Genomic DNA, 23,375 nt, shown 5'->3' with positions numbered 1-23,375 from the left:
TGCTGTGGATTTAACTATCTTGAATAATTTTGTATCATTTGCAAATTTTACCATCTCACTTTGCCACACCTCTTTTCCAGATCATTTATGAATATGTTGAATAGGACTGGTCCCAGTAGAGATCCCTGAAGGACACCACTATTCACCTCTCTCCATTCTGAAAACTATTGATTCCTACCCTTTGTTTCCTATCTTTTAACCAGTTACTGATCCATGAGAGGACCTTCCCTCTTATCCCATAACCACTTACTTTGCTTAAGGGCCTTTGGTGAGGGACCTCGTCAAAGGCTTTCTGAAAGTCCAAGTACACTATAGCCACCAGGTCACTCTTGCCCATATGTTTGTTGACCCCCCCTCAAAGAATTTTAATAGACTGGTGAGGCATGATTTCCCTTTACAAAAGCCCTGTTGACTCTTCCCCAACATATCATGTTCACCTCTGTGTCAGATAATTCTGTTCTTTACTATAGTTTCAACCAGTTTGCCTGGTACTGAAGTTAGGCTTACTGGCCTGTAATCGCCAGGATCGCCTCTGGAGCCTTTTTTATAAATTGGTGTCACATTAGCTGTTTGCCAGTCATCTGGTAGAGAAGCTGTTTTAAATTATAGGTAACATACCACGCTTTGTAGTTTCCACAAAGCCTCTGTGCTAGAAGGAACACTCTGTCCACTAATCAACTGGCACAAATTGGCATTGCTCCAACAGAGCTACACCCATGGACGTCCACTGAGTCAGGTTCTCTATTTTCAGGTCCAGTTCCCTCTCACTGATGCTTAACATCTTGAATTCTCAGAAATCGTGAAGCAATTTCACCAGAAATAGAAGATCCCCATCCCCAGCAGAGACAAAGGAAGATCAGAAATGGTGCAATCAGGAGTAATATCATCTATATTCTGTCCACTCCCATTTCTAAGAGCTAAGAGACCTTCTTTTAGAATCTGACATTCTGGAGAAAGGTATAAACCCTGCCTGACCGTGAAGTCTAAATGGAACCTATTGAGCTCACAGTGCTTATAACAAACTCTGTTCTTCACACCCTCATTTCCTATCCCATATGGGGACGAACCGGGGCCTTCATCTGTACATTCTTCAGACTCCAGCTGGGATAGATGCTCCGCCAGGGCACTTCACAGAAAGGCTGAGCTGCCATTAGCCCCTACGTGTCTTTAACTGAATGCTGAAACCAGACACATACCAGTGCACTGGGGGGGGGTAGCTCAGTGCTCGGGAGGATGGGGGGGCTAAGGCGGCACGGCGCTCGGGGGGGCGGGGTTCAGTGGGGGGCGGTGTTACGGCGGCCGCGGTGCCCGGGGGGGTTCGGTGGGGGGGTGGTGTTACGGCGGCGCGGCACTAGGGGTGGTTCGGTGGGGGGAGGTGTTACGGCGGCGCAGCACTGGGGGGGGTCGGTGGGAGGCGATGTTACGGCGGGGCGGCGCTCGGGGGTGTTCGGTGGGGGGAGGTGTTATGGCGGCGCTCGGGGAGGTTTGGTTGGGGGCGGTGTTACGGCAGGGCGGCGCTCGGGGGGGTTCGGTGGGGGGCGGTGTTACGGAAGGGGCAGTGCTTGGGGGGGTTTGGTGGGGGTGGTGTTATGGTGGGGCGGCTCTCGGAGGGGGCGGTGGGGGGCGGTGTTATGGCGGGGCGGCGCTCGGGGGGGTTGGTGGGGGCGGTGTTATGGCAGGGGCAGTGCTCGGGGGGGTCGGTGGGGGGCGGTGTTACGGCAGGGCAGTGCTCGGGGGGGTCGGTGGGGGGCGGTGTTACGGCAGGGCGGTGCTCGGGGGGTTCGGTGGCGGGACGGTGTTACGGCAGGGGCAGCGCTCGGGGGGGTTCGGTGGGGGCGGTGTTACGGCAGGGGCAGCGCTCGGGGGGGTTGGTGGGGGGCGGTGTTACGGCAGGGGCAGCGCTCGGGGGGGTTCGGTGGGGGCGGTGTTACGGCAGGGCGGTGCTCGGGGGGTTCGGTGGCGGGACGGTGTTACGGCGTGGCGGCGCTCAGGGGGGTTTGGTGGGGGGCGGTGTTACGGCGGGGCGGTGCTCTGGGGGTTCGGTGGGGGGCGGTATTACGGCGGGGGGGTTCGGTGGGGGGCGGTGTTGTGGCGGGGCGGCACTCTGGGGGGTTCGGTGGGGGGAGGTGTTACGGTGGTGCAGCACTGGGGGGGTTCGGTGGGAGGCGATGTTACGGCGGGGCGGCGCTCGGGGGGGTTCGGTGGGGGGCGGTGTTGTGGCGGGGCGGCGCTCGGGGGGGATTCGGTGGCTGGATGGTGTTACGGCGGGGCGGCGCTCGGGGGGGTTCGGTGGGGGGCGGTGTTACGGCGGGGCAGAGCTTGGGGGGGTTCGATGGGGGGCCTTATTACGGCGGGGGGGTTCGGTGGGGGGCGGTGTTGTGGCGGGGCAGCACTCGGGGGGGTTCGGTGGCTGGGTGGTGTTACAGTGGTGCGGCGCTCGGGGGGGTTTGGTGGGGGGCGGTGTTACGGCGGGGCGGCGCTCGGGGGGGTTCGGTGGGGGGCGGTGTTGTGGCGGGGCAGCGCTTGGGGGGTTCGGGGGAGGGCGGTGTTACGGCGGCGCTCGGGGGGGTTCGGTGGGGGGCGGTGTTGTGGCGGGGCGGCACTCTGGGGGGTTCGGTGGCTGGGTGGTGTTACAGCGGTGCGGTGCTCTGGGGGTTCGGTGGGGGGCGGTGTTACGGCGGGGCGGCGCTCGGGGGGGTTCGGTGGGGGGCGGTGTTACGGCGGGGCGGCACTCTGGGGGGTTCGGTGGCTGCGTGGTGTTACAGCGGTGCGGCGCTCTCTCTCTTTTTTTTTTGCTTGGGGCGGAAAAGTGTTCGAGCAGGCCCTGCCTAAAGCCCCATTCGTTGCCTTTAAACATGCAGGGTCCGGCAGAGCAGAGGCAGGTGCGATGGAGCTGAGCCGGATTCTGGGGGACTCCATCACCTTCCTCCTGGAGATCCCAGCAGAGCAAGTTAGAACTGTTGCCTGGACAGTAAACGCAACGAGGAGTATAGTAACTGTAACAGCAGGAACCCCCCCCAATGTCATTGTGTTAGACCCATCCTACGAGGGACGCCTGAGAGTCCCCGAGAACAACTCGCTTCAAATCACCAGCCTGAGGATGAAGGACACGGGCACCTACGGAGCTCAAATCACCACAGCTTCAGGCCTCAGCAACAGACACTTCCTGCTGCACGTGTACAGTAAGTGTGGGGCAGATTTTTTTATTTTACTTTCTGGTAATTGTAACATTCAGCAATGTACAAATTACACATTGAGCATTTTACATAGAATATTAAACTTGGATATAACAAACTGCAGGCAGGATTCTCAGTGACACCCGCGTCCCTTTGTGCTGCCAGAGAGACATAAAGGGCATTTGTATAATAAGAACCAGGTCCTGTGGTGATGTGCACACTAGGCTTGTGATTCTCCTATTAACACCAGTGCAAATCACGAGTACCTCCACCAAAGTCAGTCGAGTTACATCACTGTAACTGCTGAGCCACAAGAGAGGAAAATCAGGCCCTAGAAATGGACAGACAGACGGCACCAAGGGGCCTGCGCTAAGACAAGACTGCAGCACTTACAGACGAACCTCCACTCTCTGGCCTGAATTCTCACTTACACTGTTAGCCAATACACATATGTCAGGCGCAGCACACCCCAGATTAATATAGAATTATACACAACATATGGGCCGCCATATTAACCAAATGACATTATGCCTTTCCCACAATGCTGTTCACTTCTGCTCATGCTAAGGTAATACCCATAAGGCTTTGCAAAGCCGAGGTCAGCTTTGGCACTGGCAGGTACAAAACTTGTCAAAGGCAAGTTGCATGAATGGTGTGTCCTCGTAGAGATAGAGATGTACCTCCATGGCCTAACAGTACTCAGAATGTGATATCCAAAACAGAAGATAAGGAAGCTACAGGTGGTTACAAGAAAACTAGACAAAAAGCTGATTAGTGGGTTAAGTCTTGGGGAAGGTTCAGCCAGGACCACCCAGAGGATTTGGGGGGCCTGGGGCTTCAGTGGCAGGTGGCCCCCGCTTCAACGGTAATTAGGCGGCGGGGGGTCCTTCCGCTCCAGGATCCACCGCCGAAGTGCTCCGAAGACCCGCGGCAGGGGCCCCCCATTGCTGAATTACCGCCGAAGACCCGGCACTTCGGTGGTGGGTCCTGCTTTGGTGGTAATTCGGCAGCGGGAGTCCTTCTGCCGGGGCGGAAGGACCCCCCACTGCGGAAGAAGCTCCGGGGGCCCAGGCCCCGCAAGAGTTTTCCAGGGCCCCCGGAGCTAGTGAAGGACCCCGCTCCAGGGCCCCTGAAAAACTCTCATGGGGGCCCTGCGGGGCCCAGGGCAAATTGCCCCACTTGCCCCCTGGGCGGCCCTGGATTCGGCTTGCTCTCTAACTTGGAAACAGCCATATTATAAATATAGCTCTAGTGTAGTTTAACTGCATATTTTCAGAGCACACCCGTGTAAGGTGAATTGAGCACTGCAGGAATTGCTTCTCAGAAGGATTGGTAAAGTATTAACTCTTTCCCACTGCTGTGTCTTGCATTAATAACATTTGGCTAAGCTTGGTTAGTTGGTCTCAAACATTCTTAATAACAAACCGCAAGTGTGGCCACCTAATTGGCTTATATTTTAGACAATAATAATACTAAGGCTGTTTTACTCTGCTCTGACCTTACACTGGGCTTCAGTTACAGTTGGACTCACTTTCAGGTCTTTTTACACTGCCAGAGCGATGTAAAGGGACCTTAGTATAAATAAGTTTCCAGTCCTCTGTGTAAAGTTTTGTTTAAAGCTTAATGAAACTTGCAGAGTTTGAAATCCTGTTGCAAACTGAACTGGGATGGGGTTTCTCACAGCCCCCAGACTCTTTCAACTGCACTAATAATGTCTAGCTTAATAAAATAAGAACAGCTGGTCCAAATTTTACAACAGAAAATTCTTTTGGTAGAAAAATAAGGTTCTAAAAAACGCAAAGTTTCACTTAAACAGTTTGATTTTGACAAAATTTTCAGTTTTTCAACCAAAAGAATCAAAACGAAATGAAAATATTTTCACAGGAAATTAAAATCTCCATTTTTTTTTGAAAGCCAAAACAAACATTACAATTTGAAACAAAATGTCCTAAACCTGCCCTTCAGAGCATAATAACTGGAGACACCAGAGCTTGCCTGGTGCATTCTTCTCTGCTTTCCCCCAGCTCGGGCTGTATATAGAAACCAAGTTTTGTGCACCACCATGTGTGACATTTAATGCAAATTATTCAATGAGCTAATTTGCACATTTGCAAACAATTTGCATGTACATTATAATAATAAATATTAAAAGTATCTGGATTGAGTGCCGGTGAAAGGCATCAGTCTTTAAGTACATCAGATATTACTGTTTCCCTGAATGGATTTTCAGCAGAGTTTGAACCCAGGACTTCCAGAGATCCATAGCCCAGACAGCTTCCCCTCGAGTTATAGGAGTAACAAGTAGAAGAAGTATGTTGTTATCCTTTATGTAGACCAGTTCCTTGGGGGTAGGGGAATTTAATATAACACATTTTGCTAATGAGTTACAACATTATTTGTGTTTCTGCACTTAAGGAATAAGATTCCAGCTTTTATTCCTGTCTCTGGAGAAAGGAACTGCCAAGTGATTATAGCAGGATACAATCAGCATAACCGAGCACATCATTTGGCCCATTCATTCTGAAAGGCTGTGTGTCTCAATTATATTATCTGTGAAATGGATCCCCTAATGCGATGCCTTTGGCTAATAATAAAGGATGCGAAGTGCACAGAAATATTAACCCTCAATAGAAGACATTCAGAATGTGGATATTTCTCAATCGTAAAGACTCCTGAATACAAATATCACATTCTGCACGCATCTGTACTGGGTGATTCCATCTCTTGAGTCATTTAAATCTGGCCCAGGATGTGACCTAATAGGTCTTTTTCCTTTCATTCTATAATGATGCTTCTGCTCTCTTGGTAATTTTGGGCAGATGCTTGTAAGAACCTGCAGTGATTTTTCGTCAGATTAGTGTTCTCACATTTGGGTTTCTTCTCTCCACCCCCCTGCAGAGCAAGTACCGGAGCCAACTGTCCTCTGTGACTCAGTGACCTGTGTGAATGAAACCTGTAACTACAACCTGCACTGCACCGTCAGGGATGGAGGGGACAATGTGACCTACAGCTGGACTCACACAGCAGGGGGCGCTGTTGTACCCAATGGGTCCATTCTGCACATCTCTCTCAGCCCCCGTGATGCTCACCTGAATGCCACCTGCACAGCCCAGAACCCCGTCAGTAACAGCTCCACAACTGCCTCTGCAAAGGGCCTTTGTGCAGGTAAGTCCCTCTGCAGGACAGACTCCTGTTTAAAACAGAAACAAACCTGCACGTCTATAGGAGCTAACGGACCCCTCCTGCCAATCTGCCAGGGGCTTATCTCCCAGGTCACCGGTAGGATCAGGATCCTAACACTGATAGTTTTATAGCACTGCTTGTATTACAGGAGAGCAAAGAGAACATTTTGCTGAGAACCAGATTTTACCCTAACAGGCAGAACTGTATAAGAGCTTCTTTAACAGGGAGTTAAAAGAGCAAAACCCAGCAGTCTTTTCAGTTAGTGATGGCTGAACCTTGCAGAACTGAAGCCCAATATGGGATAAGCACAGGTTCAGAAGTTAAGATGCTTTTCGAAGGTTATCCAAACCTTTGTGGTTCAAGGCTAGAAATGTTGAGATTCAAGTCATGGCACATTTCTGGCAGTTCTAGGTCCTGGCTGGGTTATAAATATCACCAGACTGGCATTTTTGGTGATATTTAGTAAAGCTGCTCATGAATCATTTATTAAAATCGTTTTGACTGAAAATGCAGTTGCTCCAAAAACTGAAATTTTGCACAGGAAAATGTTGATATTGCCAAAAAGATTGATTTTTTCTGTTAGGAAAATCTAAATGAAATATTTTGTTTCTGGTCAGTTCACTGTTAAACTGCATCTGCCTTAGGAGCTGTGGTACCTCAAAGGAGTTTTAGTTTGTGTGCTTCATTCTCTCCCATGCGCTGCACTCATTGTCTGGACTGCATCTCCCATGATGCACTATGGCATCCCCTCTGATTGATCTGGATTGGCTGTGGTGCATCTTGGGAGATGTAGTCCAAGCGGGGAACATTTCCCATCATCAAAAGCTGAGGGTGGGAAGCATCAGAACTACAACTCCCAGGAGGCAGCGTGGCAACATAGTTAAAGGCTGTTTAATATCAAGGACCCATAAGAAAATGATGTGATTCTGGAAATGTCTAAATCTCTCATTGCGATTAAAAATGCCACACTATTTCATTTGGACATTTCTGAACTGAATTTTTTTGTTCAGTGAAAAGCTTCGGTATTTGGACTTCTTGTCATAAATTGGGATGAAAACAAATGTCAACATTTTGGAAAGTCACATGGGATGGAAATTTTTTCTTCCCTTTAATGTTTAGGCGTTTCCAGAAGGAGCAGGGATCTCCGTCCTCCTGCTCCTTCTCCAGGGAGTGGGAGAGAACTCGTCAAGCAGGGAACTGGGAGTGGGGAGAGTAAGAGAAGCTGGTGTCTGGCTGGGGAAATTCTGAGGCCCCCAAGTCATCCCCCTAGTAGCTGGAGCAGCCCTAACACCTGATGGAAGAAGCAGAACAGTCCAGGGGGCTGGGAGTTCCCCTCCTTGCCTCCGTTCACATGCAGGAAGATCTGTCCCTTTTCTACCAGGGTGGATGGAAAAAGGAAGAATAAACTCCAGCTGCCCTTGCCCCCAGGGAAGAGACAGACTCTAACACTGGCTTCTCCTCTAGGGAAAATCCAGAGGAAAGAGAATTGCCCTATCAGTTCCCTCCCGCTTCCTGGTATCCCAGGATGGGACGTGTGAGTGGAGAGGGGAGATAGGGTGGTTGGGTGCACAAGGGATATTACTCATGCACATACACATGCTTTTCCTTGGCATTGGGTCTGCGTCGGGAACATGGAGTCTTTCCAGATACACTTATTCCGTTGTCCTCATTCTCTTCCCTATGCTGCATTCCATCATGCACATTGCAACAACGCCACTTTACCACATGACGTCAGCACCCACAACAACCACCACCACTGGTGAGCCACTCCTACTGTCTTGTCTGCTTTTGACTGTCAGCTAATTACTGTCTCGAGCGGCTAGATCCACTGCTGCCAACTCTCACCATTTTAGTGTGATATTTGGTGTTTTTCTTCAAGTCCCAGCTCCAGGAATCATGGAATTACATGAGAATCACAACTTTTTTTTGGAGATGGGGCAGAATTAGGTTTCTAGCCCCTGGGGCTATAGACCCCTAAGTGCTCAATAAACAGAAGAAAAATAAAATGTATTATTACTTTGAATCTCATGATTGTTGGACATTTGAGGTTGGCAATATTGGAGATTTTAGCGAGTGTAAATCAGTGGAGCTCCACTGAAGTCAATACAGCTATGCCGCTTTCCATTAGCTGGGGACCCTGGCCCAATAACCGGTAATTCAGGAGCAAACCTGGGTTTAAATGGAAGAAACTCTTTTGCTCCATTGGAAAACATCACTGTGGAGACACACCAGGAGGCCTTGGCATGGATACAGGGAAATAACTCAGGTTATTGCTGGGGTCCCCTATGGGGCTGGAGCACTGAAAGCATCTGGAGGAATGTAAACAAAATGGGACAGATCCTCAGCAAATAGAAATCAGCGTCGCTCCATGGACTTCTGGCTTTGTCTGTCCGCTGAACTCGGTCTCAATGTGAATCAGGTGCTTTGTATTTCCCCCTCGAAAGCTCTTTCTCTGGTGCCTTTACATGGCAATGGCAGCATGCAGGGATCTCAAACAGGGGTGGAAATTATATTTACACTCACTCTAAGGCTGCTTTACAATGCCAGAGTGGTGGGAGGGGCCGTGGTGTGAACGTGACTGAGGCCCAAAGCTCCCCAAGTTTGTTTTTAAATTAAATGTGTTGTGTCCTTGCACCATACGTCTGTCATTTTCCCTTCACTGTAAAACCATGGAGTTGCTGCACTATCATAATAATGTATTATGTGTATTACTGTAGCAGCTGGGAGCCGTAGTCATGAGCGGGAACCCCAGTGTACTGTGCAAACACAGAACAAAAAAAGAGGGTCCCTGCCCCAAAGAGAGAAGACAGGAGACAGCTGGAGATAGACAGGGCAGGGAGGACAAGCGAACAAGGAGACTGTACTGGTCAGCAGGACAAACAGTGGTCTCTGCACAAGGGTTATTTACCAAGTCTCAGTGCTGAGGCTGGACATGGCCTCCCAAACATCCCCTGCTGCTTGGCTGGCTGTAGCAGCAGCAGAGGAGCCTGCAAACTGTTGGTGGTTCTTGGGAGATGGTTTGAAAACTGCTGACCCTGCAGCCCACGCGGGAATCCTGTTGTAGGGTAGAGGAATGCGCTTTTCTGTTACATCTCATGGCCGTTTTCTTCACTGTCACTGAACTATTTATCTGGTCTTTTAAGGAAACTCACCTCAGTTCCAATCTGCCAGTATGGCTGGAATTGCAGTTCCAATTGTTATTGTCATTGTCGTCGTTGTCGTCATTGCTCTGTGCTACGTGCACCGGCAAAAACACAAAAAAGGTAAGTTTCTTCACTGGGGTAGCACAATAGGTGTCAATCATTGCAATGCCGGGCTGGAAGGAGCCTCAAGAGGTCACCCCGTCCTGCCCCCCTGCACTGAGGCAGGACCATGATGCTTTGCAAGGCAAAAGCCCCTGCCCCTTGGAGCTGACACAGTACAAAGGCTGGACTGTGACTGCAAAGCCCCAGCCCTGATCGGAGCACACTGCGCTAGGAGGCCTTTGGATTGAGGCAGATGCAATGCTGCTAACGAAGCCAGGGGAGGGGCCTGGTACAGATTGCAAAGGATCCCCCCCCCCCGCCCCCAGTGTAACTCCATTGGCCGCTGCCAGCAAGTTAAAGAAGTATGGGGTGGATGAATGGACTATAAGGTGGATAGAAAGCTGGCTAGATCATTGGGCTCAATGGGTGGTGATCAATGGCTCCATGTCTAGTTGGCAGCTGATGTCAAGCAGAGTGCCCCAAGGGTCGGTCCTGGGGCCGGTTTTGTTCAATATCTTCATTAATGGTCTGGAGGATGGTGTAGACTGCACCCTGAGCAAGTTTGTAGATGACACTAAACTAGGAGGAGTGGTACATATGCTAGAGGGTAGGGATAAGATACAGAGGGACCTGGACAAATTAGAAATCTGATGAGGTTCAATAATGACAAGTGCAGAGTCCTGCACTTAAGATGGAAGAATCCCATGCACTGCTACAGACTAGGGACCGAATGGCTAGGAAGCAGTTCTGCAGAAAAGGACCTGGGGTACAATGGACGAGAAGCTGGATATGAGTCAACAATGTGCCCTTGTTGCCAAGAAGGCTAATGGCATTTTGGGCTGTATAAGTAGGGGCATTGCCAGCAGATCAAAGGATGTGATCATTCCCCTCTATTTGACATTGGTGAGGCCTCATCTGCAGTACTGTGTCCAGTTTTGGGCCCCACACCACAAGAAGGATGTGGAAAAATTGGGAAGAGTCCAGCGGAGGGCAACAGAAATGATTAGGGGGCTGGAGCACATGACTTATGAGGAGAGACTGAGGGAACTGGGATTGTTTAGTCTGCAGAAGAGAAGAATGAGGAGGGATTTGATAGCTGCTTTCAACTATCTGAAAGGGGATTCCAAAGAGGATGGATCTAGACTGTTCTCAGTGATAGCAGATGACAGAACAAAGAGCAATGGTCTCAAGTTGCAGTGGGGGAGGTTTAGGTTGAATATTAGGAAACACTATTTCACTGGGAGGGTGGTGAAGCACTGGAATGGGTTACCCAGGGAGGAGGTGGAATCTCCTTCCTTAGAGGTTTTTAAGGTCAGGCTTGACAAAGCCCTGGCTGGGATGATTTAGTTGGGGATTGGTCCTGCTTTGAGCAGGGGGTTGGACTAGACACCTCCTGAGGTCCCTTCCAACCCGGATATTCTATGAGATTATCCCTTCTTGCCCTTTGTGGAGAATAACTCTTCCGCTGGACTTAGACTGGAGCAGCCTGTGATGACTTTCGCTGTAGAGAAGAGGCAGGGCTGAGCTCTGAGGAATACAAACATGATTCTTTCTTAAGGCTGCTGGACAAAGATGGACTCTGTGGTCCTCTCTGGCTCCCCAGCTCCTATTCCGTGCTACCTAGAGTCACTACAGTGGCTGTTTACTGGAGCCAGGAGAGAGGTTAGGTGGTTTTCTGCAACCTTTCTGCTCCCCATGTTCCCCTGCTGTAAGTTAAAGCAGCCCCGAGTCTGGTCTAATTAGAGGAGTCTGCAAAGAGCAGCAAGGAAGTCCCTGCCCCCGGAGGTGGAACAGCTGCCTCTGCAGCAGGGTTTTGCTTGGAGACTGTGCAGGATACCAGCATCCGAGCAGCAAGGCCCCTTCTCTGCTTCTCCCCATCACCAGCCTGTCCTTCCCCTAGTGGGGGAGGAAGGGCCCTGTTGGGACAGGGAGGGTTCTAGGTGTGGAGAAGGTTGAAAATCCCAGAGGAAGCAACAACATTTTTCTCTTGGTTTGCTCTGTGGTCTTCTAATGCGCGTCCCCTTTTGTTTCTTTCCATCGCAGCCTTGCAGAAGTACACTCCAGGACCTGCTGGTGGCGAAGGTAAGAGTCTCCTGTGTCCCATTGACCCCCTGGCCTGCCCTCCCCCCCCCCAGGCCCCAAAGTGCATTTTACTTCCCAAGTCTGATTTTCAGCCCCTTTCCCTTTTGGGACAAACACAGACTCTGATTTTAAGGCCTGAAGGGACGGTTACGATCGTGTGCTATTACTGTCACCTCGTGCAGTCCCCGGCATGAGGCACTGAGCAAAACCAGCCCAAGAAGAAGGCCCTTATCCCAGTCAAGCCAAGGATCCTGAGCTCCTGCACAACACAGAATCTCACCCAGCGACTGCTGAGCTGAGCCTCGAGTAAAGCACAGTCATTGCCCAACTGCAAAATTAACTTTGTAAATAACTCCAGCCTGGGAACACCCCCGGACAGCCAAAGGGTTAATTCCTCCTGCTTCTCGGTAGCTGCTTGGTGCATCCCAGGAGCTACCACAACACATGTAGGAGCAAGCAGCTGGGGCTGAATGTAAAGGGGAAGTTAACTGATACGAACACAAGGTGGTTCGCTCCTTTCCCTTGGCCATTTGCTGTGTAAATTGTACCATCTTCACACAGCTCAGGGGGTTACTAGAACATGGATTATTTCCATGAGACTTTGCCCCCTCTGGCTGGTTCCCCATCCAGTCCCCACACCTCAGCCTGACCCCCCTCAGCTACACTCCAATCCAGCTCCCTCAGCCTGGATACCCTCTCGTGCGGGTCTGCCCCCTGCCCAAGACCTTAACTCCTTGCCAGCTGCTCCTCACACTGCTACCCCCCAGCTCCATCGGTCTCTCTCATTGGAGGAGATGAGGGCAAGGTTGCAAGCTGAGTGTCTGGTAGGGGAGGAGGAGGGACACTTATGCAGCCCCATCTACCTAGAAAATACAGTAGGTGGCCAAAAGCCAGAGATCTTAGTGCAGGGATTAGGCCAGAGGCCAAAGCCTGGTGCTGCCAATTGGGCAGGTTTGGTTGCACAGGACAGCCACGGGAAGGGTTGTGGTGTAGGTAGCAGTGGAGCAGGTGCCACTTTGTGTTTCTTCTCAGATGCAGAATGTTGCTGGGCCAACCACACACACTGGGCTCTCGCTCCCTCTCCTGGCAACTTTACATTTTTTCTTCCTTTGTCTGTTGTTTTCTTTAAATCTGGAATAAAAGGCACCTGGGCATGAAAATACCTTTTACTCTCCGCTTCCCGGAAGGACAAAGATGCAGCCGTGAGGATGGGACGGTAAAACGACAAGTAGCTCAGAGAAAGTGAAGGAGCGTGGGAGAGATTTCTGGGCTAAAGGGAAGAACAAGAGAAAGGTGGAATGGACACTTACTTACAGGAATATGAAAAGGTTCCGGCTTAATGAAATGGAGGAAGTTTTGGAAGCATGGGACTTGTAACTTTGGACAGTATTTTTGGGCAAATGCAGCTGAAAGCAACAGCAAAAGATCCCACAAGAGCTAAGAAAATAGAAGAATGACATTAACAAGTTTAAAGACTGATGCAGAAGCTGGGGGAGATGGAACATAGGGAGGAACGGCGCTGCTTCATAAGCAGCTGTCCCACTCCAGGAGAGAATCTTTATTCAGGAGAACAGTGAAGCACTTGCATAAGCCCCTGCGCAGGTTATGAGACTTAAAGCTGGCTTTGATGGGCAGTGTTACCTAGTGGACAGTGCCCAGACTAGAACTCAAGAGATGAGGGTTCTAGAACCGGCTTTTCCACTAGCCTGCCGGGTGACCATGGATGAGTCGGTTTCCCCTTACATAAAATGGAGATAATGACCTTTGTAAAGTGCTTTGCAATCGACTGACGAAAAGCTCTAGACAAGAGGTAGATATTAATTACTATTAAAGCTAGCCACGTGTTTAAGTGCTTCCCTGAATCGGAAAGACTAACCTCTCAAGCTGCAAAGTATAAATGTCTTTGTAAGAAACCAAACGGAAGGAGAAAAGATGCTGCGATTGTCACCACTGAACAATTGCTTCCCATTCCCCTGACTTTTGATAACTCGTTTCGGAGTTGTGTTCTATTCCTCTTTCTCCTATGGAGACTTCATATTTGTTCTCTCTTTGTTGTTTTTCCTTAATCTGAAATAAAGGCTACATATATGCAGAAGTACCTGGTTTGCTCTTTGTGGTTGGAGATGTCTTCAGATGGATATCCAAGCCCTCTACGGGGCTCTGGTAGTTTGGTTTAGTTTTAAGGGTGTGGTTTTAAGTTTTAGTTGTTATATCAGAGTGCTGGGAGCAATTTCTTGAATCTTGATTGTAAAACATTCACAAATTTTGAATTTCACCCTCCCCTTCCTCTTCCCCCGTGCCAAATGGTTTGGTTTTTTTTACACTTTTCCCTGTTTCAAAACAAGTATAGAACTGGTTGCAAATGTTCATGTTTCTAAAAAAGTGTTGAGCTTCTAAAGAATTTTTAATTTCAACAAAAAAAAGAGGGAAGAATTGAAGAAATATAAGTATTTTCCCCTCTTTAACCCCCCCCTATTATTTAGGCCTACTAGATCAATAATTTTAAAAGTCTTTTATTCTACTAAAAGTAAAAGCTCCACAGACAACTAGTCACCGGTTATTTATTCTTTGAACAGTTACTTAGTACTTTTCACCCCTAGGTATCCCGAAGTGCCTTACAAAATGATTGATAAAGTTTACAGAGATTTTTGTCATCCATCATTGTAATGCAGCCACCTCTGAGGGGGAACATGGCAGCTGTTTAATACTGCATAGCAACACTGTTATAGGTCCCAGAGTTAGAGTTTGGCCTGGTTCTAGATGAACACCCCTGGTCATTCACAAAGTACCCAGGGATCTTTAATGACTCCAGTTCAGTGAGCCCAGGAACATGGATCAGAAATAACACAGATTTCCCTTAAGCACTCACGCGAGAGGAGAATGCATGTCCTCTCCATCTGTCTGAAGTTACCATACAGAATGGATGAGGGCACACAAGGGGGACTGCCGAGCCCTATGTCATGAGTCCAGTGTCTCCCGGTTCCCCGTCTCCACTGGCAGCGGGGTCTGTTCCATTCACTTACTTCTCATGTTCTTCTCATTGCAGAGGCTGATGCAGAAAAAAACACGGTTTACGCCCAAGTCGGTAATTTGCCACTGGTGAGTTCACCTAAAGCTCCCTTGTGGTGAAACAGTTACTAATTCAAGGCAGAGGGTTGGCTTAGCCAGAAGAATAGCCAGGATGGGTTGATGGTACCAGTGCTTTAGATTTACTACACGCATGGGACTCTGGGGCCCCAATAAAGGGACAAGTGGGGTAGCAGAAACACTGGGGTCACTTTCTGATGGACAAAGAGGAAGAGGGGTTGGAAGCAGCCAGAAATTTTTTGCGGTCCCTTTGGAACATGCAATAATGCTCAGTCGACCCTGAAAGCGGCAGCTGCTCTTAGAGAGATCGAGCAGCCATTCTGATCCTTTGGAGCTGCAAAGGGCCCTGACCCAACAGAACCGGCCTCCACACGGGATGGGGAGGAATCCCATGGCGGTGTCCAGTCCAGAAGCCCTTGCGGGCTGGGAGACTTTCAGCTAAGAATTAAGACTAGAGCTGAGCAAATCATTGTTCAATTCAGGGGCTGAACCGGAAAAATTTTGGTTCAAACTGAAACTAACTTTTTGCAGAGTTCTTTTGCCGAAGACAAATGTTTAACTTGACCTGAAATGAAATTTTTTCAAACTCCACCCCCCTAAGTTCATTTTGGGTCATTTCAAGTGTTTTTTGCCCCCACCCCTTTAAAAAAAAAACAAACCTAAATTTTTGAAATGAATTGTGGTTTCAAAACAAACAAAATAATCAAACTCTTCTGTTTCAAAATGGTAGAAAGGAAGTTTTTCAGAATGGAAGAGTTAAAACAAAACATTTTCACTTTGAAGTCCCCCGACCTCCACTCCTCTGATTGGCCAAAACCAGTTGCTGAATTGACTCCCAATTTGCAAAGAGTTGTAATGCACCAGAAAATGCATTTTGGGCAGATTTGCTATTTGCCAAAACATTTTCACCGAGCTCTAATTCGGACACAGCTTTGGCCTTGTTTGCCCTGGTGATGACTGCACTCTGACCTGACTCTGCCAAGCATTGTTTAAAGCCACTTCACTCAGCTGCTGCAAATCTGTGTCCAGCTCAGTAATGGATTCTGTGGGGGGATCTGTCTGTTTAGCCTTACAGTAGAACAGGGACTCCGAAAGGGGGGCTGGAGACCAAGGAGGACGAGACAAAAACGATCTATGCCACGGTCCAGAACCCAAACCAGGTAGGAGCTCTACACTCTGCTTTCCTGTATATTTCTTTGCCATGGGTTCCTTCTCCTGGCTGGCAGAGTTAAACACTGTGACCGCTGACCCCTAGCTTGCTACGGGCTCTACTAACAACCTCCCGCCCCTAGTGTAACGGGCCCCTGGCTGGGTGCACTCTGATCAGGGGCAGCTCTAGGCACCAGCAAAGCAAGCACCTGCTTGGGGCAGTCCATTTGCAGGGGCGGCAGGGATCCAGCATGGGAGCTGAGAACCAACAGGGGGCCCTGGGAGCTGTAGTTCCCTGGTTAGCTCCCTGCCTATAGAGCCAGCCCTAGACCAGGGAAAGAACTACATTTCCCAGCATTCCCTTGGCCACTACCAACTGGAAAGGAAGGAGGGGGACCTCATGTGGCATGCTGTGAGTGGAGAGTTGCACTGTGAATAGTAGGGAGACCATATTTTAACATTAAAAAAGCAGGACGCTCCACGGCGAGGGAGGATAGCCCCACCCTGCTGCCATCCACTCCTCCGACTGCCCCCCACAGAAACCCCAACCCATCCACCCCCCTGCTCCCTGATCACCCACTCCAGGACCCCTGCCCCTAACTGCCCCCCAGGACCCCACCCCCTATTTAAGCGCCGCTGCTCCTTGTCCCCTGATTGCCCCTCCCGGGACTCCTGCCCCTAACTGCCCCTTGGGACCCCACCCCTTATCTAAGCACTGCTGGTCTTTGTCCCCTGATTGCCCCCTCCCGGGACCCCTGCCCCTTGGGACCCCACCCCTTATCTAAGCACTGCTGGTCTTTGTCCCCTGATTGCCCCCTCCCGGGACCCCTGCCCCTTGGGACCCCACCCCCTATCTAAGCCTCCCTTCTCCTTGTCCCCAACTACCCCCTCTTGAGACCTCCCCCAACTTCCTCCCTAGGACCCCACCCCCTACCTGTCCCCTGACAAACCCCTGGGGCTTCCATGCCTATCCAACCGCTGCCTGTCCCCCGAACTCCTGACCCATCTAACCCCCCCTTCTCCCTGACCCTGACTGCCCCCCTCCGAACCTCTGCCCCATCCAACCCTCCCTGCTCCCTGTCTCTTGACTGTCCCTCTGGAACCCCCTACCCCTTGTCCAACCCTCCAGCCCCCTTACCGTGCCACTCAGACCATACATGCTGCTGTGCTCCCCCACGGAGCCTGCAGGCCCCCCCACACACACACACCCAGCACCTGCCTTCCAGGAGTGCTCAGGCTCAGTTCAGGCAGCTGTTACTTCTTTTCTCCCAAATCAAATATACCGATCCACTGTAACCTGCTGTAGAAAAAGTAGGAGAAAATTGAGCAAGAAATGCTTCCCGGTAGTTATTAGGACTGGGATTGCTATTTTCAACAGCCATTGCCTTTGTTTGTTTGTTTGTTTGTTTGTGTTTGTTTGTTTGTTTGTTTAAAAGGAAGACAGTGATATCACATTGGCAAATTCCCCATAGAAAGAAAGAGTGGAACAAAAGAATAATAAAGGCACCTCAACTTTTCCTCATTTATGGAGGACAGTCTTATAATATGCATCCAGATATCCTCCAATCACACAAGCTGAAAATTGTTCCACTTTACTCTAGCTCTGTAACCATATGGGAACCAATCCAGTCTGTGTTTTGTGCACATGCAAAATTCCTGTTGAATGACTCGCCCTGGGAGCGAGTTACCAGTGACCCAGGGCTGCAGCGGAAGGAGGGCGCAGGTGGTGGGGGAGAGCCCAGGGCTGGGGCGACAGGAGGTGTGTGGGCAGGCACTGGTGGGGGGGAAGGCGGGAGCCCAGGGCTGGGGCAGCTGGGGGGAGGGGAAGGGCACTGGTGGGGGGGGGAAGGGGAAGCCCAGCGCTGGGGCAGCAAGGGGTGGGGGGGAGGGGAGAGCTCAGGGCTAGGGCAGCAGGGCGGGTGCGGGGGGCAGACAAATTATTTTTTGCTTGGGGTGGCAAAAAACCTAGAGCCGGCCCTGACTCTGATTTCAGGGAAATTATGGACAATGACCTGGACACCAATGAGACGTGAATGCAGGGATGATAATCGATGCTTAAACACAATGAATTGAGTTCTGTGCTGAGCCCTGCAGGAGACAGAGTGTGGCAGGGGGCAGTGCAGAGAGAGACAGGGCAAAAGAGACTTTATCTCCCCTTTATGCTCTGAGATCTGGTCTGTGAAGAGGACCAGCCCTCACAGCACAACTTAGAGCAGCCCCAGGGGCCCAGGATAGTGGGAGCTCACCAGTTCCCCAGCCATCAGTTGCACTCTTTCCCAGTCCACCCCTTGCGTGCATGGCCCTGGGCGAGGGCTTCTACAGGCATTGCAAGGACACCCTGTACCCCCAGGGCCCTGTTCTTCATGGTCCCGCCCCTTCTGTGCTGATTGACAGCCCTGTAGGGTGCCAGCAGCTCAGGACGGGCGTGTTCTACACTGGGGTAAATGATCGCGCCGGAGCAGTGGAGAATCAGCTGCCAGCCACCTACTGTCACTGCAAGCAGCAGGTCGGCAGTTCAGACGTGGGCTGTCGTGCTAAAGACAGTTGTGTGGATGTTACGGCTCAGGCAGGAGCTGGGAGGAGAGGGGCTGTCATCTGTTTATGACAGGGGCTTCAAGCCCAAGTGACAACGTATTCATAGCTATTTTAGCCTGGGAGCCTGAGCTCTGCAAGCCCTGAGTCTGTGGCCCTGGGCTCGGAGACTTATACCCCCAAAGTCCCCATCCAGTGCCGAACCAGAGGGAAGCGTTCATGCACTGGGGACCCCCGGCTCAGAGCAAACTCCTGGCCCCATTGACACTAACAGGACCGGCGCTAGGGTTTCTCACGCCCTAGGCGCACAGCCATTTCGCTGCCCCTCGTGCTGAACCCGCGGCTCCGGTGGAGCTGCCGCAGTCATTCCTGCGGAGGGTCTGTTGGTCCGTGGCTATGGTGGAGCTGCCGCAGTCATTCATGTGGAGGGTCATGCCTGTGGGAGGTCCACCAGAGCCACGGGAGCAGCCAACCGTCCGCAGACACAACTGCGGCAGCTCCACCGGAGCCGCGGACCGACGGACCTTCCGCAGGCATGCCTGCAGCAGGTCAACTGGAGCTGCCTGCCGCCCCCCCGGAAAAATGCCACCCCCTGAATAATCCTGGTGCCCTAGGCGATTGCCTAGGCTGCCTAAATGGTAGCGACGGCCCTGGACACTAGCAGGACCAGGACTCCACCCCGGATCTCCCAGCGCTCGGAACTTTTGTCTCCTGCCAGGAAGAGTGACAGCTCTTCTCTTTCATTGCAGTCGCCTCCGCAAACGGATGATGAGAAGCTGGGCAAGGATGGCCTGGAGTCCATGAAGAAGGGCGAGAAAACCATTTATGCCACAGTCAACCAGCCAACCCAGGCACGAGCGGTTTGCATCTTGTTATCAGAGGGTGAAATTCAGGGTGTGTAGGGCCATGGCTGCCTGAGAGGCCACATTCTATATCCAGCTGGGCCCCGATCCTGCCATGACATCATGTGGGCGGACCCCAGCGTCCATGCAGAGCAACGCTAACACCAAATGGGCTCTAGTCATGAGCTGTAGCATACGGAGTTGGGGCCTAAATTGGTTGCAACTTCTGTTGGCTTCAGTGCGATTCTCCACGGAGTAACTGGGAGCAAAAATTGGCCCCTAAGGGGGAGAGGGACTGTTCAGTAGTCAGCCGTTGAGGGTGACTGGAGGGTAAGTACGCTATAGAGCAGGAAAAATAGCCTGATTGTGGCAGAGCTGGGCTTGGGGCATAGTGGAAATTCCCCCCTGTAGGAGACAGGGGAGCCCCGTCACCCAAGAGGAGAGCTAGGGGAAATATTCAACCTAAACTTTTTCAGGGAGGGAAGGGGAGGAAGATTTGCAGCAAATTGAAAAGTTAAAAATAAAAATAAAAACTTTGGGATTGGACAAAATGGTTCAGTTCCATTCAAAGCATTTTCAAACATTTGTGAATTTCAAAAAAAATAAAGGAAATTTCAAAACAAGTTATTGTGAAACAAACAAACAAAAAAGCTAAACATTTCATTAAAAAAATGTCAAAACACTGATTAAAAAAAAAAAAAGTTCCAAGACAAACAATTCAACCAAACCCAGACGAATTCCTGAAACGGTTTGATGTTGCCAAATCTGCATGGTTTGCTGAAATTAAGGTTCAGTTGAAAAATGTCACCTGCTGTAATCTTAGCCTGAGCCCAGCACTCTAGACACTCCCACGAGTCCTTCTATCCCCCATGAGAACAGACCCGCCCCTGGTAACCTAACCCTAGACATGTTTCTGGCACTGGGTGCAGGGCAGCTGACACTGCTCTTCAGTGTTTTTGGCTTTCCTGTTGCTAACAATTCTGCTCTTTGCTGTTTCTGTTCTTGCAGACAAAGACCACCAAGTCCACAGATGCTGATGAATCTGCGGCCACTCCAAAACCCCAAAGGACGACAGAATATGACAAGATCATCTAATAGCTTGTCAAGGCAACACAAACATGCGGCGAGAAACAAGGGATAATTCAGTACCCCAGCATCAGACACCCAAACAGCAGAGGATCAATGCATATGATTTGTACAGCACCTTGCACAATAGGGTCCCAGTCCCTGACTGGGCTCCCATCTGCTACTGCAATTGTAATGTGGACAGACCCTGGTCCTTGGCGGGCAGGCTGTCAGCACAAACTCTTCCTACACAAGGAGCTGATTTGTGCAACTGCTCAACAAAGAGGTGTTTTCCCCAGATATGCACTATGGTCTTGGATTCAGCCCCTGGCCCTCGTGCCATGGGAATCCCACCAGTCTTACTCCACTGACTATGGCTATAACATTTAAGAAGACGGGAGCCTCTCTCCAGATCCACCCATGATAGCAGAAAACTACCACAATTGCCTTGTTAGAGGCTATTGCGATGTCTGGCTGCTCCAGGATCAGAGCCGGTTGAAGAATCTGTTGCAAATTATATTTGTTGGGAATCTTAGTATATTTTCCCATCAAACAATGATCTTAAGTTCTTCCCACTCTTCTATCATCATGTGGTTGGACACACTTCATCACGTGATAGTTTGGTCAATCTGCTAATTGTTTATTTACAAGTACATCTGCCCCACTATTGGAGCGGCCCAATGCAAGATACTGCTACTCCAGTAATGCAAATGGCAAAGGTCTCTCTGAAGCCAGGCCAACGAGCAGGGCCCGGGAGCAGGGGCAGGTTGTGATTTGGACAGTGATGGAGAGATTCCAGCTGCAAGGGTTATTAGCTGTCGGTAGACACTGGAAGTCCCCACTTACCCTGCACCCTTCCCAAAAGTCAGCTCAAGGCCTCCTTACACTGGTGCAGTCGCAGCTCGTTGGGAAGCAGGTCAGTCCACTGGTCTGTTGATAGCCAATGGCTAGGGGTGCAGCTTTGTCACGGAGGTAAAAATGTGATTTTTCCATGGCTTTCTTCGCATCTGGGACTTCATAGGCTGAGGGGACCATCCAAGCCAGGGCCCAGCCACTTTTACCACCACAGTTCAGGGCAGATGATCTGGCGGTACCATGGCCAAGAAGGGGGCAAGGCTGGGTGTCACAGGGAGAGGGCCATGTCCACAGGCAAGAGCAAGGAGCCAGGCCAGCCCCATGGGACAGGAGCCGCCATTATAAGGTCAGTACCAGGTGGGCTTGCTCTGCAACACCCCCCCTCACCTCCACCAGGCCTCCCACCCCCAGGGGCAAGACCTAACCTCTCCCATCATGTCACACCCTCCCACTTCAAGTGGCTTTACAACCACTGCCTCCTGAAGCCATGACTTCAACTAAATTTACCAGGACTGCTCACTGATTGGATTAAAAAAATGCTGTGACAAATCTGCAGCCTTACCAATACCCTAATGCCAGGCTCTTGCACACCGGATGGGGCGAAGAAGAGAGAGAGTGGAATTTGAGGAGCCATTCTCCAGGCACATCAGAGCAAGACATCCGCAAGAGAATCCACAGAATCCGTGGGTCTGTCGGATTAACCAGGAAGTAAAGGACACAATTAAGAAAGAGAAGACGGTTGCGGAGAAGTTACAATTTCTTTGCCTCAGAGGATGTCAAGGAGATCCCAACCCTGAGCTGCCGTCTCAGGTCAAGGACCAAGGTGTTGAAAGAGGAGCTGCTGGAACAAACTGATATAGAGCAAAATACCAGGAGGCCTCGGCGACATCACCCAAGAAATTTGAACACAGGAACAAAATGACTGAGCTGCTTACAAAACTCTGCAATCTCTCCTTGCAATCAGCTGCTATCCTGGGGGCTGCAGTGGGTGCCCAGACTCTCACACAGCCTTGCCCCTGGTACCCACTCCTACACCAGGGCTTGCAACGGAGTCCCGGGTCTCCAACAGTGCCTGTGTCAGAGGAATCATCTCCCAGCTAAAACCAGTGTGTTTAGAGCCTCTTTACACAGCCCTGGCCTTCTACCTGCAGGACAGGGGCTGGTCAGGGATGAGAATCTCATCCTTGGACATTGTTTTAGAAAGGCAGCTAGCAAGAGGAGACGTGACGGGGGTAAGCAGAATAACGAATGGAAAAGAGAAGGTAGATCAGGCATTTCTATCCACCCTCCCTCATAACACACGAACAAGGGGCGAGTCAATGCAAATGAAAAACAGCACATTTAAAACCAGTAAGAGGAAATACTGTCCCCCCCCCCTCCCCACACAGTGCATAACTAACCTGATCGAACTCACTGCCCCAAGGTATCAGCAAAGCCAAGGGCTGAGCAGGATTCTCGAGAGGCCTGGACGTTCTCATTCTCCACAGTCACAGCAGAAAGGACAAAACACATTCAGAAGGAATACACGCCCTCCTGACATGGATCAAACTCTGACTGACGGGGGTCAGGAAGAAACTTGCCTAGTGACTAGGTTACTTCAATAGCTGCCCATTAATGGGTGACGTGCACCTTGCTCAGAAGCAGCTAGTCCTGGCCATTGGGCTGAGCCAAGCCCTGGTCTGACCCGCTCTGGCCCGTCCCATCCCCACTTACCTCTTGCAGGCTCTCGCTGTTCTCTACCTCGTTGAGCCAGCGCTGCAGCAGTGGCCTCAGCTTGCACATGTTCTTGAAGCTCAGCTGGAGGGCTTCGAAGCGGCAGATTGTCGTCTGGCTAAACGTCTTCCCATACAGGATCCCCAGACCTCTCCCGCCTCCACACCTGCCCCTTGTTACACCATCTGCACCTCTTCTCCTCTGGGTGTAAGGATCAGGCCTTTGTCAGCAGCCAGATTGTAAGGCCTAAAGCCTTCATCTGCAGCCAGATTAGAAGAGCGGCCGAGCAGCAGCCATTAGCTGAGAAGCAGGAAGTCACGTCCTCACATTCCAGCTACATTACATTAAAACAATGTCATATCAGGCTGTAAAGAAGGAGACCCCATCCGAATGGCCCCCACTATCAACAGATCTTAAGATGGTTAAAGAAAATGTAGTTTGACAGC

General features: G+C 50.7%; 1 protein-coding gene across 2 annotated transcripts in view; it reads left to right on the top strand.

Annotated features, from left to right (window-relative positions):
- The window catches only part of LOC115639261 (SLAM family member 5-like), a 28,241-nt gene extending 5,390 nt beyond the window's left edge, over positions 1-22,851 (top strand). Inside the window, exons 2-10 of one of the 2 annotated variants that reach the window (XM_030541747.1) lie at positions 2,862-3,182; positions 6,075-6,341; positions 8,095-8,118; positions 9,503-9,622; positions 11,648-11,686; positions 14,733-14,785; positions 15,841-15,933; positions 19,204-19,305; positions 20,305-22,851. In XM_030541747.1, coding sequence (XP_030397607.1) covers positions 2,862-3,182; positions 6,075-6,341; positions 8,095-8,118; positions 9,503-9,622; positions 11,648-11,686; positions 14,733-14,785; positions 15,841-15,933; positions 19,204-19,305; positions 20,305-20,391 — 1,106 coding nt within the window. In that variant the 3' untranslated portion in view covers positions 20,392-22,851. The remainder of the gene's footprint in view (positions 1-2,861; positions 3,183-6,074; positions 6,342-8,094; positions 8,119-9,502; positions 9,623-11,647; positions 11,687-14,732; positions 14,786-15,840; positions 15,934-19,203; positions 19,306-20,304) is intronic. The other variant, XM_030541748.1, reaches the window with a different exon arrangement.
- Positions 22,852-23,375: the final 524 nt, after the last annotated feature.

Source organism: Gopherus evgoodei, chromosome 24 (assembly GCF_007399415.2).
Source record: "Gopherus evgoodei ecotype Sinaloan lineage chromosome 24, rGopEvg1_v1.p, whole genome shotgun sequence".
In the NCBI taxonomy this organism is placed as follows: Eukaryota; Metazoa; Chordata; order Testudines; family Testudinidae; genus Gopherus; species Gopherus evgoodei.
The sequence above is the reverse complement of the archived record's forward strand: the minus strand, read 5'-3'. Positions and strand labels throughout refer to the sequence as shown.